The 21235-nt window shown below is 46.8% G+C and overlaps 1 protein-coding gene across 2 annotated transcripts in view; it reads right to left on the bottom strand.

Moving 5' to 3' along the window:
* The window catches only part of INPP1 (inositol polyphosphate-1-phosphatase), a 105324-nt gene that overhangs the window by 52647 nt on the left and 31442 nt on the right, over positions 1 to 21235 (bottom strand). For both annotated transcript variants that reach the window (XM_069225903.1, XM_069225904.1), the window contains exon 3: positions 14390 to 14450. In XM_069225903.1, coding sequence (XP_069082004.1) covers positions 14390 to 14450 — 61 coding nt within the window. The remainder of the gene's footprint in view (positions 1 to 14389; positions 14451 to 21235) is intronic.

Raw genomic sequence — 21235 nt, 5'->3', positions numbered from 1 at the left:
GGCTTTGGAGGTGACCCCCCCCTCCTTTTGGTGCGCGTGTTCGGCGGCCTGATTGGTACCCCCTGCGGGGCCCGTTCAGTGGCCGGGATGGGCCGTGGGCACCTGCAGGGTATGGGCCAGGCTGCTGTTGGCGCGTTCTCCAGAGTGAACGACCCCTTGATTTATTGGGCCTATAAACTCTCCCGTAGCTGAGGGTGGGGGCTTTGGAGGCAACCCCCCTCCTCTTGGAAAATGCATTCGGCGGCCTCCTTTCTTTCCCCTGCAGGGCCCGTTCGGCGGCCGGGGCGGGCCCCGGGTGCCTGCGGGGGTGTGGACCCCTCGTGGTGCTGGAGGCCAGCCTCACCGGCTTGCATCTCTTGTGCCTGGGAGCTTTTTTGGGGCTTGCTTCTGCCTGGGGGAAGTGGCGGTGTGGCTCCCCCCCCCCCCTTCTCGTGTGGAGAGTTGGTGACTGCTTGGAGAGCTGTGGCCCGGCACCTTGGCCTGGACTTTGGCCCGGCTACGAATGACTGGCGGGGCCTGATCGGCAGCGGGACTGCAGTGTAGTGGACTTTTCATCTGGGGCTGCTGCTGTGGACACCTGCCGCTGGGTCTGGTCTTGTGGTTCTGGGTTCGGCTTGGGGGCTCGAACACCTGGTTCACCACTTCAGGCTTGGACCGGTAACTCGGAGTACGTACCTGTGTGTTGTTCTCGTCCTGGGTGGCCTTGCCTGGCAGCACGCCAGTGCTGGAGCGGTGCAGCGCACCTAGTTGTCGCTAACCTGGGGAACTGCGCAGAGGATGGGGAAGGCTGACCATAAACAGCCTAAACTCACCTTTGAGGGGGGTAAAAAGAAGAGCGGTGTTGCTGGACATTCGGCGGATGACTCGCCACCTGAGGAGGGGGCTTCGGCTTCCCCTGTAAAGGCTATGTTTTTAGATCTCAAGCACAGCTTGGGTGGTATCGATACTGAGCTTGACCATTTGACCAAGCAAATGGATCGTTTGAAGTAATGGATGGATGGTCATGATGCTCATTTTGAGCAGTTGTAATCTCGCACCTCGGACTTGGAGGATGGACGACGTGGACACAGAGAACAATTGCTGCACATGGAACGTGTGCTGGAGGTGATCCACAACAAGAACGAGGATCTGGAGGCCCGGTCCCGCCGCAATAACATTCGCATTATTGGCCTTCCCGAGTCGACGGCTATGGGCCGTATGGAGGACTATGTTGAGACTATGTTGTCTGAGTTATTTCCCGGTGAACTCTCCCAGGTACAGGTGGTGGAGAGGGCCCACAGGTCCCTGGGTCCTCGGCCACCACCGGGAACTCTGCTGCATCCTATAGTTGTTCGTTTGCTGAACTATCGTGGCAGGGACACTGTACTTAGACTGGCCAGAGAACGTAGACCTGTGATTTATAACAATACTGAGCTTAACTTTTTTCCTGACTACACCCCTGGGGTGCAGGCTGCCTGTAGGGCTTTCCTGCTGGTCAAGTGCACTCTAAGTCAGACGGATGCCAAATACTCCCTCATTTATCCAGCTAAACTACGAATGCAGCATAAGGGCAAGTTGCATTTCTTCACTGATCCAAAATTGGCCACTAAGTTAGCAAAATCCGTTCCCAAAAAGGCACTGTCGGAGGGTTCAAGGTATTCTGGCGGAGAGAGAGATGCCCTGAGTGACAATGACTAAATGGTTTCTGCTGTTCCGGGGCAATGCTAGCCTCGCTCGCTGCCTTAATACTAGTACACTGGTTATTGTTTCCAATATGTAAGACGGCTGCTCTATTGTACTTGTTGCACTGTGAGTTCCCATGCCACCCATCCCGCATGGGATGATGTCTCGGCTGGCCTGTTCCACACCCCTCTGGATGAGTCCTTTGATTCTGCTTAATACTGTTTGGGAGGTGTATTTGGGGTTGGGTGGGATTGCTGCACAGACCCGTTTGGGGGGTCAGCGTGGGTGGGGGCTTGGGTTGTTCTGGTTTTGGAATTCTTCCTGTGTCTTTCTTTCTTTCTCTTTGCTCCCCTTTCTGCACGATGCCTGGACTTTGATGGTGTGGAGGGTTATGTGGCTAGATGACTGTTTGGAATGGCGGGGAATAGCGTGATGCCTGTGCGCTGCCTAACTTGGAATGTGCGTGGGCTAAATGACGGGCGCAAGATGGGACTGCTGTCTGCTTATATGCAGCGCCATGAGATTGACATTTGCATGTTGCAGAAGACCCACCTTGTTGCGGCCACCCAAAATAGGATAAAGGCTGGCTGGATTGGAGAGTGTCGTACTGCAATATATTCGCGCTTTGCTAGAGGTGTGGCGATTCTGATTAGGAAGGGGCTACAGTGGTGCACCGAAAAGACGCTTGTGGATCCAGCCGGTCGCTACGTCATGCTGCGCGCCACGCTGCTGGATAGGCCTTGTAGATTGGCGTTGATTTACGGTCCAAATACTGACGACCCTGATTTTTTTCCGGGAGGTGGGTTGGCTGATTGACTCGTTGAGATCTGGGACTTTGCTGTGGAGGGGGGAATTTTAATGTGATATTGGATCCTGTGGCAGATTGTGAGAGTGTAGCTCGGCCGCAGCATGTGGGGGCTGCCAGGCCTCTTTTGCATGTGATGTCTGAGGGTGCTTTGGTAGAAGCATGATACTGATAGGTAGTGCACCTGGGTCAATTATGCTCATAATAGCTGGTCCTGTATAGATAGATGGCTTGGTACCAGGGATGTTGAGCTTTGGACGCAGTCAGTTGAGCATTTGGCACGTACTTTGTTGGGCTGTTCTCCAGTTCTGCTGGAGTTGGCTATACTGGGAGGCCCCTCGCGGGCCTTCTTGTGGAGACTTCCTCATGGTGCTCTTAGAAATCAGGCATTCCGAAATGAGATCCATGACGCCATCCTGCATTATTTTGCTGAGAATCGGGGGTCGGTGGCTTTTGCTGGGACGGTGTGGGAGACTTGTAAGGTGATGATTCGTGGCATTTGCCTCGCTAAGCAGCATGGAGTGCTGAAGGTGCTGAGGAGGGAGTTGGCGGAGTTGGAGGCCCAGCTTGTTGATCTGGAAAAACGCTTAGCAGCGGATCGGTCGGGCGATAGTCAGGCCACTCTGAGAAGTAAGATGACACAGTATGGGGAGGCTGCGTTGCGAGAGGTTTGCTTCTTGGGGAGGCATACTGTGGCAAGAAGATACGGAGAAGGGGAGAGAGAGCTGGTCGTACGCTAGCAGGCATGCTCCGTAAGCCGTGGGCAAGTAATTATATTGTAGAGTTGTCGGATTCAGCCGGTGATCGTTACACTGGCACTGACGAGATTAAAGTTGTTCTCACTAAATTCTATGCAGAACTGTATACGGAACCTCCTGGGTTGGACTCGGCGGCATACGCTGATTAGTTTGAGGATATTAGTTTGTTGTGGTTTGAGAATTCACATCGGTCATATCTAGATGCCCCCTTTGCAGTGGATGACGTGGTTCAGGCGATCCGCAGCTTGCCGGGTGATAAAGCACCTGGGCTGGACTGCTTAACATCGTCCTTCTATAAGGAATATGCTGATATCCTTGCACCGCACCTCCTGGAGGTTTATGCGGAAGCGCTAGATGCCAGGATTCTTCCTGCCTCACTGCGAGAGGCCCTCAGTGTGACTATTTTAAAGCCCAGGAAAGATCCGTGTAACTGTGACTCCTATCGCCCTCTTTTATTAATCAATATAGATAATAAGATCCTGGCGAAGATAATTGCCTCGCAACATCAGCCTTTACTCCCATCCCTGGTGTTGCCGGACCAATCTGGCTTTGTACCGGGCCGTTCGACATTGCACAATCTCTGTACCTACTTCGCAGTCTATGGCGCGATCGAGCCTGATGACCGAGCAGCGGCGGTGCTCTTAGATGTTACCAGGGCTTTTGACTCCCTTGCGTGGCCGTACATGTTTGCCCTGCTGGGTCGGGTAGGACTGAGCGACAGGTTTATCCAACTGATTCGATTGCCGTATTCGAGACCTTCTGCCCGGTTGAGAGTGAATGTGACCATTTCTGACCCTTTTCTGATAGCTAGAGGCACTTGTCAGGGCTGCCCATTGTCTCTGCTGCTTTTTGCAATAGCAATGGAGCTACTGGCTGCTCGTTTGCAGCAACATCGCAATCATGGAGGGTTGGCATTTCGGCAGCGGCCAATACTAATTTCTATGTATGCGGATGATACTGCTCTGTGTGTCCGAGATCCGCAGCGACATCTTGATGTTCTGCTAGATGAAATTGTGAGTTTTGGACGGCTCTCTGGGATTACCATCAACTGGTCCAAGTCGGTCGTGTTGCCTCTCTCTGCAGCTACAACACTGTTCCCCTCTGACTATCCAATTGGCTGGGCTGATGGCCCGTGCGGTATTTAGGCATCTGGCTGAGCCGGGACGTCACTACGCTTTGGTCAGCGAATTACGGCAGAGCTCTTGCGTGGTTGGAAGACGTGGTGGAGATGTGGCGAAGATGGTTATCCTGCCAAATTTTCATATCGGTTTATAAACCTACCACTTGTTCTCACTGAGTTTTTAAAAAAGGCTTAGGTCCACTCTGGTGAAGTTAGTCTGGGAGGGTAGACAGCCCAGAATTTCGTGGGAGAGATTGAAACTTCCGTTCAAGATGGGCGGTTTGACTGCCCCAGATTTAGAGCTTTATTATTACTGTACGCAGGTGCACTTCGCGCATTTCTGGCTGTACCCCGCGCGGTATCTGCCACACTTGGCACCTGAAACGGACGCGATATGGCCAGATAAAAAAATGTAAATTAGCACTTGTATAGCGCACTACTCACCCGTTAGGGTCTCAAGGCGCTGTACTCATACCACTATGGAACCCCTCCTGGCTTTTCCCTGTGAGGCGCCCACTCCTGAGCACCCCCAGGGTGAAGCCAGGCATCCAAGCGCTGTTGGGGCCCTTGTGGAGATTAAGCAAGCTATTGCCCAGAGTTGCAGAGTGGGACCCATGAATTAGATTAGGTACCGAGGCGAGAATTATCTGGTCAAGGGGAATTGAGCCCAAGACCTGCCCAAGCGGGACTTGAACCCTGGTCTTGAGCCAGATCTCTGCTTCAGGGTCTGCCGCTCTAACCATTGAGCCACACACTGCCACGTGTGCTGGGGAGCCCTGTTGGGCCCAGGCCGCGTGGGGTCAATACTGTGGCTTGCATGGCGAGGACTTGGACTGCGCTGTTCCGGCGTGTTAATGTGCGTGAGCTATTTGCCCCTGCGATGCCAGTTTTGGATGTTGCGGACGGGCAGCTGTCGGGAGATGCCCGTGTGCATGAGTTTCTTCGAGAGTCCGGTCTGACCACCTTGGGCTCTTGGTTTTCTGATGGGCTGGTCATCTCGTCTGAGGTGGCGCTAGGTGATGGGCGTGACACTGCGATGAACCGGCTATATGTGCTTAGAATTGGTGCTATGCCCCGCTCATGCTACCCGTTTCCCTGCGATGCCACCGGTGTGCCGGGCACTGGAGCTCTTGTATCAAACGCGGTCCCCGCGTAGGCTTATCACCAAGCTTTATGCTTGTATGCAGAGCGAGTCGCCTGAGACTGGGATGAGGGTGAGAGTGCGCTGGGAGGCGGACATCGGTAAGGCCATCTCGGATGAGATGCTGCGCTCATATGAGAGAGTTGTCCCCTAATTATAGACTGCGCCTTATTCAATTTAAGTTTTGACATCAGCTGTATCATTCGCCCTGCGGCTTGAGACGCATGGGTTTGCGTACTGACGCACGTTGTGAGAGATGTGGGGCCCCTGATGCGGACTTTCTGCACCTCGCTTGGAGCTGTGCTGGGGTGCGTGAATACTGGACAGAGGTGTTGCGCATCATTGAGGAGATGACTGATACCGAGCTGCATGCACCCCTAAGCTTGCCCTCTTAGGTTATGTGGAAGGGGTCCCCGCTGCTCACAGAAGACTGATAGGGCTGATGTTGCTGCTGGTCAAGCGCAGGGTTGCGATGTGCTGGGGACGTGGCAGAGCACCCCGGAGACGTGATTGGTTGCGGGATGCTTCGTTCTGTCAGGATCAGCTGATGATATACTGGGAGCTCATGCCCGAGGGCTCGCGTTCGAAAGACATATGGAGCCCACTGCGAGCTTTTTTGGAGAATCGAGATTTTGGCAGCGTCTAGTGGCTTTAATGCTTCCTATCGATAGCGCTAAAAGATTTCCTTCCTTCTGTCTATCCCACAAGGACTCCAGGAATTTTGACGCACTGTTGGCAGCAGAACTGTTCTGATCTTTTCCCCTTTGCTTTTATCTATCCTTTCCTCTACTCTTCAATTCCTTCTTAGCTTTCTGGGTTGAATCTGCCTGTTGTTGTATAGTTCTCTCATTCCTCAATGTGCTCATCGGGAGTGCTGAGATTTTGATAGCATTATATCATACTCGGTGAAGCCTGAATACTGTTAGAAAGACACTGTAAGAAGGTTGCATGTTGTTGTTGATAACTATGCTTTACTCATTTCATGTGCTGTTAATGCTGGCCTCTCAGATGTGAGACAATGACTATATTGTGATTATTGCATAATAATAAAAAAATAATTACATTAAAAAAAAAAAAAGGTTTGGAAATATTTATTTGGGTTTTACACCTGAATTGAGAAAACCCTAGGACTTTACAAGATATATGTTTGAATCAGTCACCACTATCTGGCACACTACCTTGTTTTAACTGAGAATGTGATGACATTTGCCAAGTTATAGGTGAGCAGATGTTTGCTTGAATGTACAAGGCAGTTGGTGCATGGCACTGTGATTGGCAACAAAGTGTCAGTTACAGGAGTCTTGCAAACATGAGGAGGGGGATCTCAAATAATTTCTTATGTCTAAGGAGCAGTGTCCCAGGAGGTCCTATGCCCCATCATATTTAGAGAAGAAAAATATTTATAGCAGTGAAACCAAAGATACCATCACTTGGTGATAGTAGTATATCCCTCCAGAGCAAAGGCATAATGTGTGGGGGTTGAGTACACATGCTGGGGTAACAACTTGCTGTTGGCGCCACTTGGGATAAGTGCGGGACTAACGAAAGAGCCTAGAAATTTCCACGCGTAGAATGAAGTTCTCTTTCCACTTCTTCCTTCATACTTGATCCTTTTGGAGCATTACCACTAACAGTTTCATATCCTTTCTTTGTGTGAAGTGTTTGTTGCAACAGATCTTTACACAAACGTCAGGAAATACATATTTTTTTCTAACGGACCACAGTTTGATATTATTTATTTTAGCAGTCAGTGATGAACTTTTGCCAGGATATCATTTGGTCCAGTTGTAGCTTGGTTCATTTTAGGTACAGCTCTATGCATTCAATCCAACATACTTTCAACTAGGCCATTCTGCATGTCTCTGCTATGCAGGTCCTTGACTCCTGCATCCTTCACATCGTTTTGTTAGTGTCCTCAAGCATGAAGGAAGGAAGCTAGCACTTGTGTCTCCAGCTTCTCAGTTTTGTCATGCTGATCACGATAAGAATAGCCAAGATCACATGATTGGAAATATATGTTAACAACTCTTATATAACTACATCTACATATTGTCCTTCAGTTAACTTGGTTGACAAGACTGGATTTATGTTATGTAGCCACTGTGTGATGTCTTCTTTTTTTCTAGCCATGTCCAGTCTGTCCCCTGAGGGGAAGGGTTAATGTGTTTACTCTTTTATGCTTCCAGTGCCTGATGTACAGTAAGCTATTAGTGGGTCATTGCCACTTGACTGTGAGAGACCTGTTTGCACATCTAACTGGTTAGTAACCTTTTGACACAGAGAAAGGGCACAGGGATATGGAGATGATGTTCAATATTTTGTGTGGTCAACAGCCAATGGCTGAACTAGGGAGAAGATCAGAATCAGTAATGAGTATTTGTGTCCCAGTCCCTTTCTCTTTCGTAGTGAAGCAAGTTGAGCAATATCTGGTTAAGAGAGCAACTTGCATCTCACACCCTGCTGACAGCCAAATATCAGAAGTATTTATTCAGAGACCAAGGTTTTGCACCATCAGTGGTCACGTTCGGTCATGCTAAGAATGGCATGCCTGCCCTGTATGGCACAGTTCTTTCCAAACCGTAGTGTTTTGTCCTTTTTTGTGCTCACTGCTGCTGTTCTAGTGTGCTACATTTTTATGTACTGATGAGTAGGTTGGCAGACCATTATTGGATGCAGTGTCGACTCAGAGCCCCTTTTCTGGCTTTTCAGTTTGTTCTTATAAAGATTTGTGACCCTTGGGTACAAGTCTTTTTTTTGGAGAGGTGATTAAGTGTCATAAGGGAATGCTGCACGTTGACCTCTTTTTAGGTCTTTTATTGGTTGTTTCCGAAACTCTTAAGATTGGCTCCTAGGAGGTTGTTTTTTGCATTGAAAATAAATTATAAGTTATTTATAAGACACAGAACAATTATTCGTTTTGGTAAAAAAAACATGCTAAATGATACGACAGCTAGGTGCATATTAAGTGCATTCCAATCTCCAATAGTTTTTGTTGACAGGATGCATTCAACCCTGGGTGCCCTTTATTAAAAAGGAAGATAAACTCTCTGATTCATCTGCACATGCCACCTAGCAGGCTGACGGAGCACTACACAGTGATTGGTGGTAAATTTCTAAATCCTTTGGCCCCAGCTCAGTGAGAAGTGTGAGCTGGGTGAACTAGCGGGCTAAATGGGCAGGATGGTAATCACTAAGTAACAGAAGGCTCCAATGAGGGTTCTAGCAACAGGCAAGACGGTAAAGTGATGGCAATGCAGCAGTGTAAAAGGAAACAACCCTTCAAATAATACTTTAAACAATACCCTACAGTTTGATAATCTCTGGGGCTTGGTGTCACTCCAGTTTGAATGTTCGGTCTCTGAAAGCCAGCGAAAGGTAGCAGAAGGGCAAGGGAACTCTTATAATATATGCATGATCTGTACTGGATGCATGCCTGCTTCTCAAAACAGCCTGTACATCAGCAAACATCCAGCTTACAGTACTGCAGTGGAAGTCATTCATCTGCAGTCCTCCCTAGGCAAGCACTAGACGTCTGATGAGAGGTCACCAGGCCTACAGACAAATTGCAAGGGACACAGCTCACTCTCTGGACAGAAACCTTTATGCACCGGAGCAAGGGGAGAGATGCTGGTTTGAATGCTCTGTACATCCTCATCGCCTCCAAAGTGACCTTCAGTCCTTTTTCGAAAATGGATTTCGCTATCCAAATATGTTGGTGTCAAGTTCAGGGAGTTAACATCCAACAGGTGGATTGTTTTGGAAATATTACAGGGGGCACATGAGAGAAGTAACCATGATCCCCTTTCCCGTCTCAATCCCATGCCCACAGTTCTCCCTAGTAAGGTATTTTGCAAGATCTGGGCTTCTCTAAGACCATAGACACAGATAGTTAACTAATTAGGAAGTCAACCTGCGAAGCAAACTGGCACTGTCCTCAATGGAGTTTGCCCTAGCTGCCACAAAACATAGGCTGCTCCTCTGCAGCAATGTGGACTGCCTTTAGGTCCCATTTTGGCTTTTCAACTGAGTGGCTCTTCCCCAACCCACCCTTTGATTCTCACACTCAGGGAATAGCTGAATAGTGCTCACCTGGTAACTGACAAAGCACACAATACCCTAATTCCAGGCAGGAATGTTGTGAGATGCAGCAAGAGGTGGAGGTGAATGAGCTGCAAGGGAACATGGACCACCAAATCAGGTTAGTGCCGACATTGAGGACACTATTCATAACTCACTTGGCAGAATATTGATAAACTTGTAACCTTTGAAAAAAACAAATCTAATTATAATGAAGAAAAACGGAGCCGGAAGTGACAAGTGTAAACATGCAAGCTTATCTACATCTGTCAAATTGTCTTGGGATTTTAAATTGCCACATGTCAGACAAAATAAAGTCTTCATGTCAGGCAAGAAGACAAAGGCTATGCTTGATCTTAAATGTCTTTATTCTACTTACGGATATTCAACTTTGGAACTACTGATAGGTGTCTTAAGTGTTGAATGCAGCGGTCTGTTTTTTGCCTTCTTGAAACAGTGGCAAATCCTTCAAAAGTCACTGCATCTGTTCCCACAGTAGTTCTGGTTAAACAATGTTGTGCCCCGGAAAGAATTGTCAAAACAGTAGAAGAAAATTTCACAATGGCATGAAAATCTTATGAGTGTGATTAATATAATGGGTCAGTTTTCACAATGATGCCGTCTGGTTTGTACATACCAGATTGTAATTGTGTTACTGTATCATCAGGCTTGTAACATAAGGATTGTAGTTGCTAAACAAAGGTTTGATCTTCAAAGTTTCAAGTACTGAAAAACATTAGTGAAGGAGAAGCTATTAAGGTTTCAAAAACAGAGCTGGCTCAGCAGAAGATCCTGACTAGACTACAAGGACTGAAGCACAATGAAGAAACGTGCCACAAAAAAAGGTAGCTGATTCAGAGAAGTCGATACAATGAATCCACAGTGTAGGTCAGAATATCCTATACGGAAACAGTGCCACATAAATATTCTGTCCTAAGAATTGTTTACAAAATATAACCCCAGTGGGTGTAGATTTCTTATTAACTTCAAGGGTATGATACTTTTGTAGCTGATATTTAGGACACCATATGTATGACAGACAATATTCTGACAACAATAATCTGAAAAAACACCTTAAACCCTCAACTCCAATTAGGTGAATTAAAGTGTTGTACCAGAATATTGGTTTGGTTTTCATAATCAAAAAGTGGATACAACGGACAGTATGATGGCCAGCCAAACAGACATAATAGACTTGCCTTTGTGGACTTAAAAGAATGAGTTAATTGCCTTCATCTTGTATATCAAGAAAAGCAACAGTCTCTGGGAAAAGTGTTTTATTCCATTGGCAAACACAACCTCAAAATCAAAGACCTCCTGCTTCACCCAGAATCAATCAATCAATCAGAGATTTGTAAACACGGCTAATCACCCGTATGGTCTCAAGGCACTGTTTGTGGGTGTGCTGGTCTTGAAGTCCTTCCTGAACTGTTTCAGTGATGCGGTTTGCTGAGCTTCAGAGGTATCGTGTTCCATGTCGGGGCTGCTAGGTAGGAGAAGGATCTTCCCCCTGCTGTGCTTTTCCAGATCTTGGGGGCGGCTGCAAGGGTGAGCTAAGAAGAACGGAGATGTCTGTTGGATATGTAGAAGGGGAGGCGTGGTTGAGGTATGTCGGTATGCCTTGTAGGTGTGGATCAGGAATTTGTATGTGATGCGCTTGTTGAATGGGAGCCAGTGTAGGTCTCTGAGGTGGGAGCAGATGTGGCTGTGTCTGGGATGTCCAGGATGAGTCTGGCTTCTCCATTCTGGATTCTTTGTAGTCTTGATTGGAGTTTCTTGGTGATACCAGCATAGAGTGCAGTTTGCTAGTGGTGAGTGCATGGGTGACTGTCTTCCTCATGTCAGAGGGAATCCACTTGAAAGATTTTTACAGGAGTCGGAGGGTGTGGAAGCATGATGATGAGACTGTGTTGACTTGGCAGTCATGGGTAGAGGGGAGTCCAGGATGATGCCCAGGTTGCGTGCTTGGTCCATGGCGGCTTTTCCCAGTGTGGTGGGCCACCAAGAGTCGTTCCAGGCTGAAGGGGTGGAGCGGATTATGAGGATCTCTGCCTTGTCAGAGTTGAGTTTGAGACAGCTGGCTTCCATCCAGGTGGCGACTGCTCTCATTCTGTTGTGGAAATTTCTCTTCCCCTGCAGGGACAGGGAGAGGATCAGTTGGGTATCATCGGCGTAGGAGACTATGTTTAGCTGTTGTTGTTTTATGATCTTGGCAAGCGGGGCCATGTAGATGTTGAAAAGTGACAGGCTGAGTGAAGATCCTTGGGACACTCCGCAGCATGTGCCTTTAGGTTCTGACGTAAACATCAGTAGTTTAACACTCTGTTCTTCCTGTGAGGAAGGACCCGATTCAATTCAGTGTTTTATCTTGGATGCTGGTGTTGTGTAGTCTGGAGCAGAGGGTGGAGGGGGAGACTGTGTCAAATGCAGCGGAGAGGTCGAGGATGATGAGGGCGGCCATGGCTCGGTGGTCTAGTATGATGTTTATGTCATCAGTGGCTACTAGGAGTGCAGTTTCAGTGCTGTGGTTGCGTCTGAATCCGGATTGGGATGGGTCTAGGATTTGGTGTGTCTCGAGGAATTTGGCAAGTTGCTGGTTGATGGCCTTCTCCGTTACCTTTGCTGGGACAGGGAAGAGAGAGATTGGTTTGTAGTTTTTCAGCTCCCTTGGGTCGGCGGTTGGTTTCTTGAGGAGCAGGTTGAACTCGGCGTGCTGCCAGTCGGATGGGAAGGTGGTGGTTTCAAAGGATCGGTTGATAATTCGACAGAGCTGCGGTGATATGGTGGTGCTGGCCAGGCTGAAGATATGATGAGGGTGTACATCGGAGGATGCTCCTAAGTGGATGGAGTTCATTAGCCTTTGCGTGTCCTCTTTGGTGATGGGGGTCCAGGAGTTAAGGATCTGGTGGGGTGCTGGGTCCGTGGTGGTGAGCGGTGCTGACAGGTTTTGGTTCCTGAAGCCTTCGCAAATGTCCTGGATTTTTCAGTGAAAGAAGGTGGTGAGGTTGTTGCAGAGGTCTTGGGAGGGAGGGATGAATGAGGTGTCTGTCCCGGGGTTTGTGAACTTTTTGACGATGGCGAAGAGGTCTTTGCTGTTGTGAGTGCTAGTGATGAGGCTTTCTTGAATGACGGCTTTTTTGGCAGCTCTGATGTTCTGGTGGTGCTTGGTGACTGTAGGATGTGTGGTCTTCGGTTGATTTGCTGTTCCTCCATTTCTGTTCCAGTCATCTGCAGGACTGTCTGAGTTCCTGTAGGTCTGCCATGAACCATTTATGTGTTTTGCTATGTCAGTTTCCTGCTTGTTACGTTGGGGGGCTATGTTGTCAGGGCATTCCGATAACCAGAGGTGTAGATTGCGTGTGGCTTCATTTGCATCCGGTGGGAGGGAATGGTTGAGAGCATTGGTGAGTTGTACTTCTGTAACTTTGACCCAGCGTCTGCCGAGGAGTGCAGGGGGCATAGTAGCGAGAAGACGGGGCCGAGAATGTGTCTGGTACTGTGGGTGGGGATGTGGAAGAGTTTTTTTAAGCCAAGTGTTGTGAGGTTGTCCAGTAGGTTTGTGGTGTTGAGATTATCGTGGGTATCAAGGTGGAAGTTGAGATTGTCAAGTAGGATGTAGTAGAAGGAGGTGAATGCTTGGGGGGGGTGACAACTGGCGATATCTTTGCAAAATTAGGGCCTGGGTCCAGGTGCCCTGTAGATGAGGGTGCCAGAGAGGGTGGCGTTGGGGTTGGTCTGAATCCGGAAGTGTAGGTGTTCATGTGATGATTGAGACTGACTCGTTGGTGGTTGTCAGGCGGAGCTTGTTCTTATAGACTACGGCAATGCTTCCTCCGGGCCAGTTGGCTCTGTCCTTGTGGATAATTTTGAATTGTCCGGGATGGCCATGGCGATGTGTGGCGCAGTAGTAGGGGTGATCCATGTCTCTGAAGTCTTAAGGTGGTCATCCGTGCTTGGTGCCGGATCGTGAAGTGGGCCTTGGAGGGAGCATGCATGGCAAGAAAAAGGTCCATAAGTGTTCCTGGGTGGCAGGCTGAGGATCTTTCCAGATTGAGGGAACGTAGAGTGCTGGCGTCGAACCGGCCGATGGAACGAGAACCAGGTCTGTGGTGCTGGGCACGGAGCACGAACGGGCACAGATGGCTTGCCTTTGGCATGCTCGCTGCGTGTGTCCGTGCAGCAACCGCCATTAAGAAGGGGAGGGAGGTGGAGGGTCACCAGGGATGAAGCGCAGGTGGGAGCCTACGGGTGGAGGTGGGCCTCGAACAGAGTCAGGCAGGCACTCAGTTCGCTCAAGGCAGAGGCAGCAGCAACAGGTGGAGCTGTATGGGGGAAAAGTCACTGGAGGCCAACCAAAAAGCCCAGGGCCCCTTCTAGTGAACAGCGTGGGTAGTTTCACTAAATATACAAATGTTCTGCCTTAATTCTTAGGTTCTCCAGCTTATGTTTGTTAATGTCTTGTGTAAGCATAAAACTGACGGAATCAGTGATAAAGTCCTTAGAAAAAAGAGAAAGGGTGTAAAAATAGCACCAAATCCATACTGAAGGGACCATGAGGCTCATTGGTGCTATCTCAAAGAACTATTCCAACTGCCACCCCAAAGGGGAATTGAGTGTAAAGAATTTAATTAGAAATGTTTTCTAAAATAATGATAGTGGATGACCTCTCATTTCAACAGAATAAAATTCAATATGGAGTCATCGTCCTCATAAGAGCGCAGAGCAGAAATACAGCGATTGTTATTATTATTATTTCGTTTTTTTTTTTTACAATTAACAAACATGCAAATAAAACCCGAGAAACAAAATAAAATCTACAGGCTTACCCAGTTCATTGGTAAATTCATTAGATTCTTCTCCATCAATATTTTTTTCTAAGCCTGGAAACTGTAGCATATGAAATAGAGCATTTTACTTACTTTATTAAAAAAGATAGATAAAAAGAACTTTAAAAAAAAAAAAATCATAACAGATTGGCACATACCTACCATACCTTCTGGTGTAGCATTTAAGAAGTGACTTAAACATTTTTTGTATTACGATTCATAAAACAAACTCTTTTTTCATAAAGGGTACAATCAAAGGATGTTAGGCATTATACTGATAAGCAGTTCTGACCAGAGTACTAATTGTGGCTGGTTAGAATGATACATTTATATAGAGTTATTCTTGGATGGGATTTACAAAGCTAAGGCAGTATCCTGTCGCAGAGACTTATCTTGAAATACTGTTTCTCAGATATAAGTATAGCAGAACCTATAACCTGGCAAGGAGGACAAGGCCACTGACAGGTGGTCAGGTGCATTTGTAAAGAGCTCACTCAAAACAAGGTGAGAATTTTTTTTGAACGTGTCTCTGTCAGCCACAATGCAGCTCTAACTGACAATCAAGATCAAAATGACATATTGGGTCACACATTTAATTATCAGTAAGGGAACAGTACACTAAAGAACAGGAGGTCAAAAAAGAACAATGAGATAAAGAGGAACCAACCAGATATAGATAAATAAAATGTTACTTACTCTGTAAGCATATGTTTGTTGCATGGTGTGCCATAGATTCACATGCTTAGCATAAGTCTGCCATCTAGTTTTGGGGTTGGAAGAGAGCAAGTTGTTTTTATTCGAAGAAGTCTTTCGAGACACAAGGTATGGCGACTCCTCTTCTTGTTGACAGTGTGCTTGGCCCTCAACTCCATTGTTAGATTGTTTTCCACTTGTCAGATGAGGATGGACTCTAAAGGATGATGTATGCTAATGAAATGGCCATATTATGTAATGTTTAGTGTTGATAATTGTAACCAATACAGGTTTCTGGGGAGGGGAGTAAGTGCATGTGAATCTACACTACTACATGCCTCAAACAGTCGCTTACTGGCTAAGTAACATTTCCACTTGATGGCATGTGTGGCTGTAGATACACATGCTTAGCACAGACTGAAACAGTTTTCCTCCCAAAGTGGTGGCTAGCCTGTGATGGTTACATTTGCTTGACCAACATTAGCTTGCTGTCAGGCCATAACATCCACACAGTAGTGCTTTATAAATCTGTGCGGTGTAGTCCATGTAGCTGCTTAACATATGTTAGCTACGGGTATATTCCCTAAGAAAGCCATGGAAGCTCTTTTTTGCGAGTAGAGTGAGCTTTTGGAGGCATAGGCAGAGTTTATTTGGCTTTAGCATAACAAGTCTGGATACATTTGTACAATCCTACGTGAAACAGCTGATTTAGAATTGGCTCTTCCTTTTTTGTGGGTTAGAAAATGCAACAAAATATTGTTGTGTTTTCCTAAATGACTGAGTTCTGACAATATGATAATGTCCAGTGTGTTTAAAGCTCTTTCAGCAACTGAAACAGGTTAGAGAAAAAATATTGGTAACTCAAAAGATTGATTTAAGTGGAACTGGTATACCACTGTTGGTAGGAATTTAAGGTTAGTACGTTCTTATGCAATTGGAAGAATGGTTCTTCTAAAGTTAATGCCTGAAGCTCACTGACATGTCTGAGTGAAGTGATGGCAATGAGAAATGTGACTTTCCAGGATAGGAATTGAAGAGGACATGTGCAAAGAGGTTCAACGGCAGGACCCGTTAATCGAGTTAGCACAATGTTAAGATTCCAAGCAGGGGCTAGAGGGGCGCTAGGTGGAATAAGGCCCTCTAAAAAAGCCTTGACTACAGCAATTCTGAATACAGAGGTGTATTATCTATTATAGAGATATGCAACGACTGCCGCTGGGTGTAGCCTTTTGGAAATGAAAGCTAACCCTGAGGCATATACATGGCGCAGTTAACATACAATGTTTTGAACACTGGCTGTTAAGGGATCAATATGCTGTGAATGGCAATAGTGAATGAAACATTGCCACTTTGCTGCATAACAAGCTCTAGTTGTAGGTATTCTTGAGTCTTAAAGAATATCCATACACTGCTGAGGCAGATTTAAATATTCAAATTCTAAGACCTCAAGAGCTAGATTGCAAGACAGAGATCTGGGAAGGAATCGGATGCTTTATTGCTCCCTGGTTTGGGGATTGGGACGTACCTGGTGTGGGACTACTGAGAGTTCCAGGAGTGTGGTGAACCACGGTTGTCTGGTCCATGTGGGAAACACTAAGATGAGGGTTAGGGATGTCTGCCACAGTTTGCGAATCACAAACGGAAGCAGTAGGAGAGGTAGAAAATTGAAAGCAAATATCCCTGACCAGCACATCCATAGTGCACTGCCCTTGGATTGTGGGACCCTGGAGGCGAAGTTTGAGCATTTGGCGTTTTCTGCTGTGGTAAATAGGTCTATGTCCGAGTGACCCCATTGTTAGAAAAATGGGTTGAGAATTTGTGAGCTTAGCTCCCACTCATAGACTTGCTGTCTTCTCCTGCTGAGGAGGTCCGCAAAGTCGTTGTCCTCCCCCAGTATGTACTCCGCTAAAATGTAAATCTTGTGTTTGAGAGTGTACCTCCAGATGGTCTGGGCTAGCTGAAATAGCTGAGGTGACCAGATGCTCCCCTGTTTTTGCAGATAGTACATGATAGTCATGTTGTCTGTTTAGATGAGAACCACTTTGCCTTTGAGGTGAGAAAGGAATGCTTTCAGCACTAGATGAACAGCTAGCAGCTCTAGGTGAATAATAGGGAGATGTGTTTGACTGGGTGTCCAATGTACCTGCACAGTCAACTCCAGTGAGTGCACTCCCCAGCTTGTAAGTGATGCATCCGTTGTTATGGTTCTCTGCTCAAATGGGTCTAGAAAAGGATTTCCCTTTCATAAGATTGTTAGAGTTCCATCATTGCAGAGAGTGACAAGCCTCATGGCTGATCAACACTAGATCTTTCACATGACCGTTTGCTTGAGGCAACTGATGCACTAAACATTGTTGCAATTAATGCATATGGAGTCTGGCATGAGGAACTAAGGCTATGCGTGATGCCATGATTCCTAGGAGGGGCATAAAGTCCCCTCTGTTATAGGCTGGTGAAGCTATGACTGTCGAAAAAGTGTTTGGAAGGACTGAATCCTTGCCGTATTTGGCTTAGCCACCCCCCTATGTGTGTGTTGTGGATGGCTCCTAGGTAAGGGTGTATCTGGGGTGATTGCACTGACTGTGAAATCTAGCTGGTGAAGTAGGTTTATAGTAATCTAAGTGTGTTGAAAACACTTTTGATGAATTGTACTTTTAATAAGCCAGTTGTCTAGCAAGGGAAAAACATGTATGTTTAGCCTTCGTAAGTGGGCTGCTACTACCACTCGGCATTTGGTAAACACATTTGGTGCTGTAGGGACTCCAAATGGAAGCACTTTGAACTGAAAGTGTTGTTCGTTTAACCAAAACCTGAGGTAATGATAATGTGCTGGGTGAATTTGAATGTGAAAGTAGGTGCCCTTCAGGACTAACACAGCTGTGAATTCACCTTTTTGTAGCAGTGGGATGATATCTTGATGAGTGACTACATGGAAGTGCTCTGAGAGAATGCATCTGTTTAGGGGTCTGAGGTCCAGAATTGGTATTAAATACCAGTCCTTTTTGGGAATGAGGAAGTAAACGGAGTAGACCCATGTGTACTGCTTGTGTAGTGGCAAAAGTTCTAATGCCCCTTTTTGTCTAGAGCTTGAACTCTCTCTTCGATCAAATACTGATGGTCTGCTGACAGTCTGTAAGTGTGATGTGGCATGTTTGGAGGTGTGGAAGTGACCTACATTAGGTGTGCAACTTGTGCCTGTTCCCTGAACATGAGGAGAGAACCTGTGAGGCCTGCATGTCTTTTAGATCCAAAAAGACACTCGGAGATCAAAGGGCTCAATGACTTGAGATGTCTTGATGCAGCACAGAAGAAACACCAGACCCCTTATGTTCGGAAGACCCAGAATTCGAGGTGGAGGCCCACCCATCTGAAACCTTTGGAACAAAAACAACATGCCACCTCAGTGCCGATAAAATCGGCCTTGGAACCAAAAAAAAGTGCCACTGAAAATAACATTGGCGACATCAAAGCCGAAATGTCACACAGCGGCCAAAGAAACAGCAGAGCCCATGCTTGAGAGGCTTCAGCAACACTTGGACTCAAGGCAAAGTCACATTCTAATTCACCCTGGTACAGGACGTATCCTTACCAGTCCCATTCAGTTAGGGGCACAATCTGCAAATAGACAATTGTCTTTTGAGGAGGCTATGAACATTCATCTTCCTCCAAAAGGAAGATCAGGCTACCAGCCCACTGCAAACCAGTCTACTACCACCACAACCTGCTGTACACACCCCATCACCACAACTCTCACCAGTTCATCCTGTCACTGATTCACCAAAGTGTTCAATGGATTCTTACACAGGGGATGAGAAGCATGATGACTAATACTTTATCCCTCCACAAGAAGATCCATGGGATTCATATAATGCAGAATTGTCAGATAACACAGATCCAGATCTACATCCAGATAGACTATCTCACCTTGATGATACAACAACTCATCATGACCTGATAAGTAGAACGGCTTCTTTTCATAAAGTATGTCTACACAGTGAGCCTCTGGAGGACAATTTTTCATTTGAAACCCTCTCCTCCAATCAGCATTTGGCACAACATTTGCCAATGGTGAAGGGTATGCTCAGACACATGCATGACATATTCAACAACCCCGTAAAGGCTAGGGTCATCTCTCCTAGGGTTGATAAAAAGTACAAGTTCTCACCAACTGCCCCTTCATATATTAAGGGACAATTTACATCTGACTCCCTGTATTATCCAAGTCGTGCAAAATCAAAAGGGCATCCATTCCATCCCCAAGAGGACATTTGTTGGAGTGAACATTGTCGAGAAAATTCTGCCTTAATGGGCGAAGGCCCACAAGGGCCATGGTCGAACAAAATCTCTCCTGAACAGGCTTGACGTCATTGTTATAGTAGGGAGATAGGAATCGAACCATGATTAATACAATAACAATAGTATTATGGTAAAGTCCTCCGACGGTGTCGAACCAGAGCTGAAGAGCACACAACTGTACCCATCAGCTAAAAAAATACAATTTAATAATGGAGTTGAGGTCAATGCCTACTGCATACAAGAGTCATCATACCTTGTGGCTCGAAAGACATCTTAGAAGAAAAACAACTTGCACACTTCCGGGCCCAGCACTAGATGGCAGACTTATGCAAAAAATGTGTATCTACAACCACACATGCCATGTAAAAGGTATTTCCAGCTCCCCTACGTTATACAGTCCTTCAGAGGTGGAAAGCACTCCACCTGCGCTCAGGCCTACTTGGGCAACCATAGATGCCCAGAATGGCAAAGCCATCTCTGACTCCAGACCTCATTACTGAATCCAACATGAGCAACCTTGTTTGGTGCACCATCCTAGAAGGTCTCTCTACTAGCAGGCCTTGGTCTCAGGAAGAGTCCTCCCCCCACATCAATTCTCAGGAACTGCTGGCTCACACCTTCACCTGCAAGAGTTTATTTTGCCACAAATTCAACTGCTGTCACCTTCACAAAAAGTACACTGCTGTGCCTCTCACCTAATGCAGCAACGTCAGATGTTCCTGAGCTGTTGTCCAGGTCCAAACCCTAGGGCAGTGGACACCTTTCTCCAAGACTGAGATTTTGTCATAGGGTATGCTTTTCCTTCCTTTTGTCTGATTTACCGCAACCTTCACCTTCATAGATTCCAAATGCAGAGGGTCATAGTGGCCCTCTAAGCATGGTTCCCCTCACCTCCTAGAGTGTTCCATAGATCTCCCTTGTTGGCGCTGATAGAAATGGGGTTTCTAGTTGGCAGAAGTATACACCTTTATCCAAATAGGGACCACAATCCTAGTCAGGGGAAGTCACACACAATCCAAGTTATCCTGTGCAGACCCTCTGGTAGCTTGGCACGGAGCAGTCAGGCCTAACTTAGAAGGCAATGTGTAAAGTATTTGTGAAATAAATCATACAGTAACACAGTGAAAACACCACAAAAATACACCACACAAGTTTAGTAAAATACACGATATTTATCTGGTTCAATTAAGGTCAAAACGATAAAGAGAAATATCACTTTTGCAAGATTAAAAAGAGTCTTAAATCTTAGAAATCAACAGTTGTCTCTTGTAAGCACAAAGTACCTGATTTGTGTCACAAAGAACACACACGGGGACCACAGAGGTTGAGATGTTTGGAAAAATAGTGTGTGCATCAGATTACTGGCACAGATGATGTGTCATTTCTTTCCACGCTGCAAGGTACTGTGCATCGATTTCCGGCGCAAAGGCTTGGTTCCTCACTACGATGCAGGGGTCTTTGTGATGCCCAGGGACGATGTGTGAAAATCCTGGCTGTGTGGGACGAAGTCACTGGCATTGCGTCAATACAGTATGGTGATGCGTCTAATTTTCTGTCACACGGCAGGTGCTGCGTCAATTCTTTACTCAGGAGTCGGGCTGTGTCATTCTGGTTCAGCTGTGCGTCGATCCGGTAGGGCTGTGCATCGAACTTCCAGCTGCAAGATAGGCGTTGCGTCGATTCTTCACTCGGAGGTCGGGCTGCAACATTCCATCTCAGCTGTGCGGCAATATTCTCATCGCAAGACGGGCTGTGTGTGGTTTCCGGCAGGCTGTGCGGCGATTTTTGGCACACAAGGAATTCCTTGAAGAGATGAAGTCTTTTTGTTGTCCCCGAGACTTCAGAAACAGGAGGCAA

Source organism: Pleurodeles waltl, chromosome 3_1, assembly GCF_031143425.1.
Source record: "Pleurodeles waltl isolate 20211129_DDA chromosome 3_1, aPleWal1.hap1.20221129, whole genome shotgun sequence".
Lineage (NCBI taxonomy): Eukaryota > Metazoa > Chordata > Amphibia > Caudata > Salamandridae > Pleurodeles > Pleurodeles waltl.
This window is presented reverse-complemented; position numbering and strand designations above follow the sequence as displayed.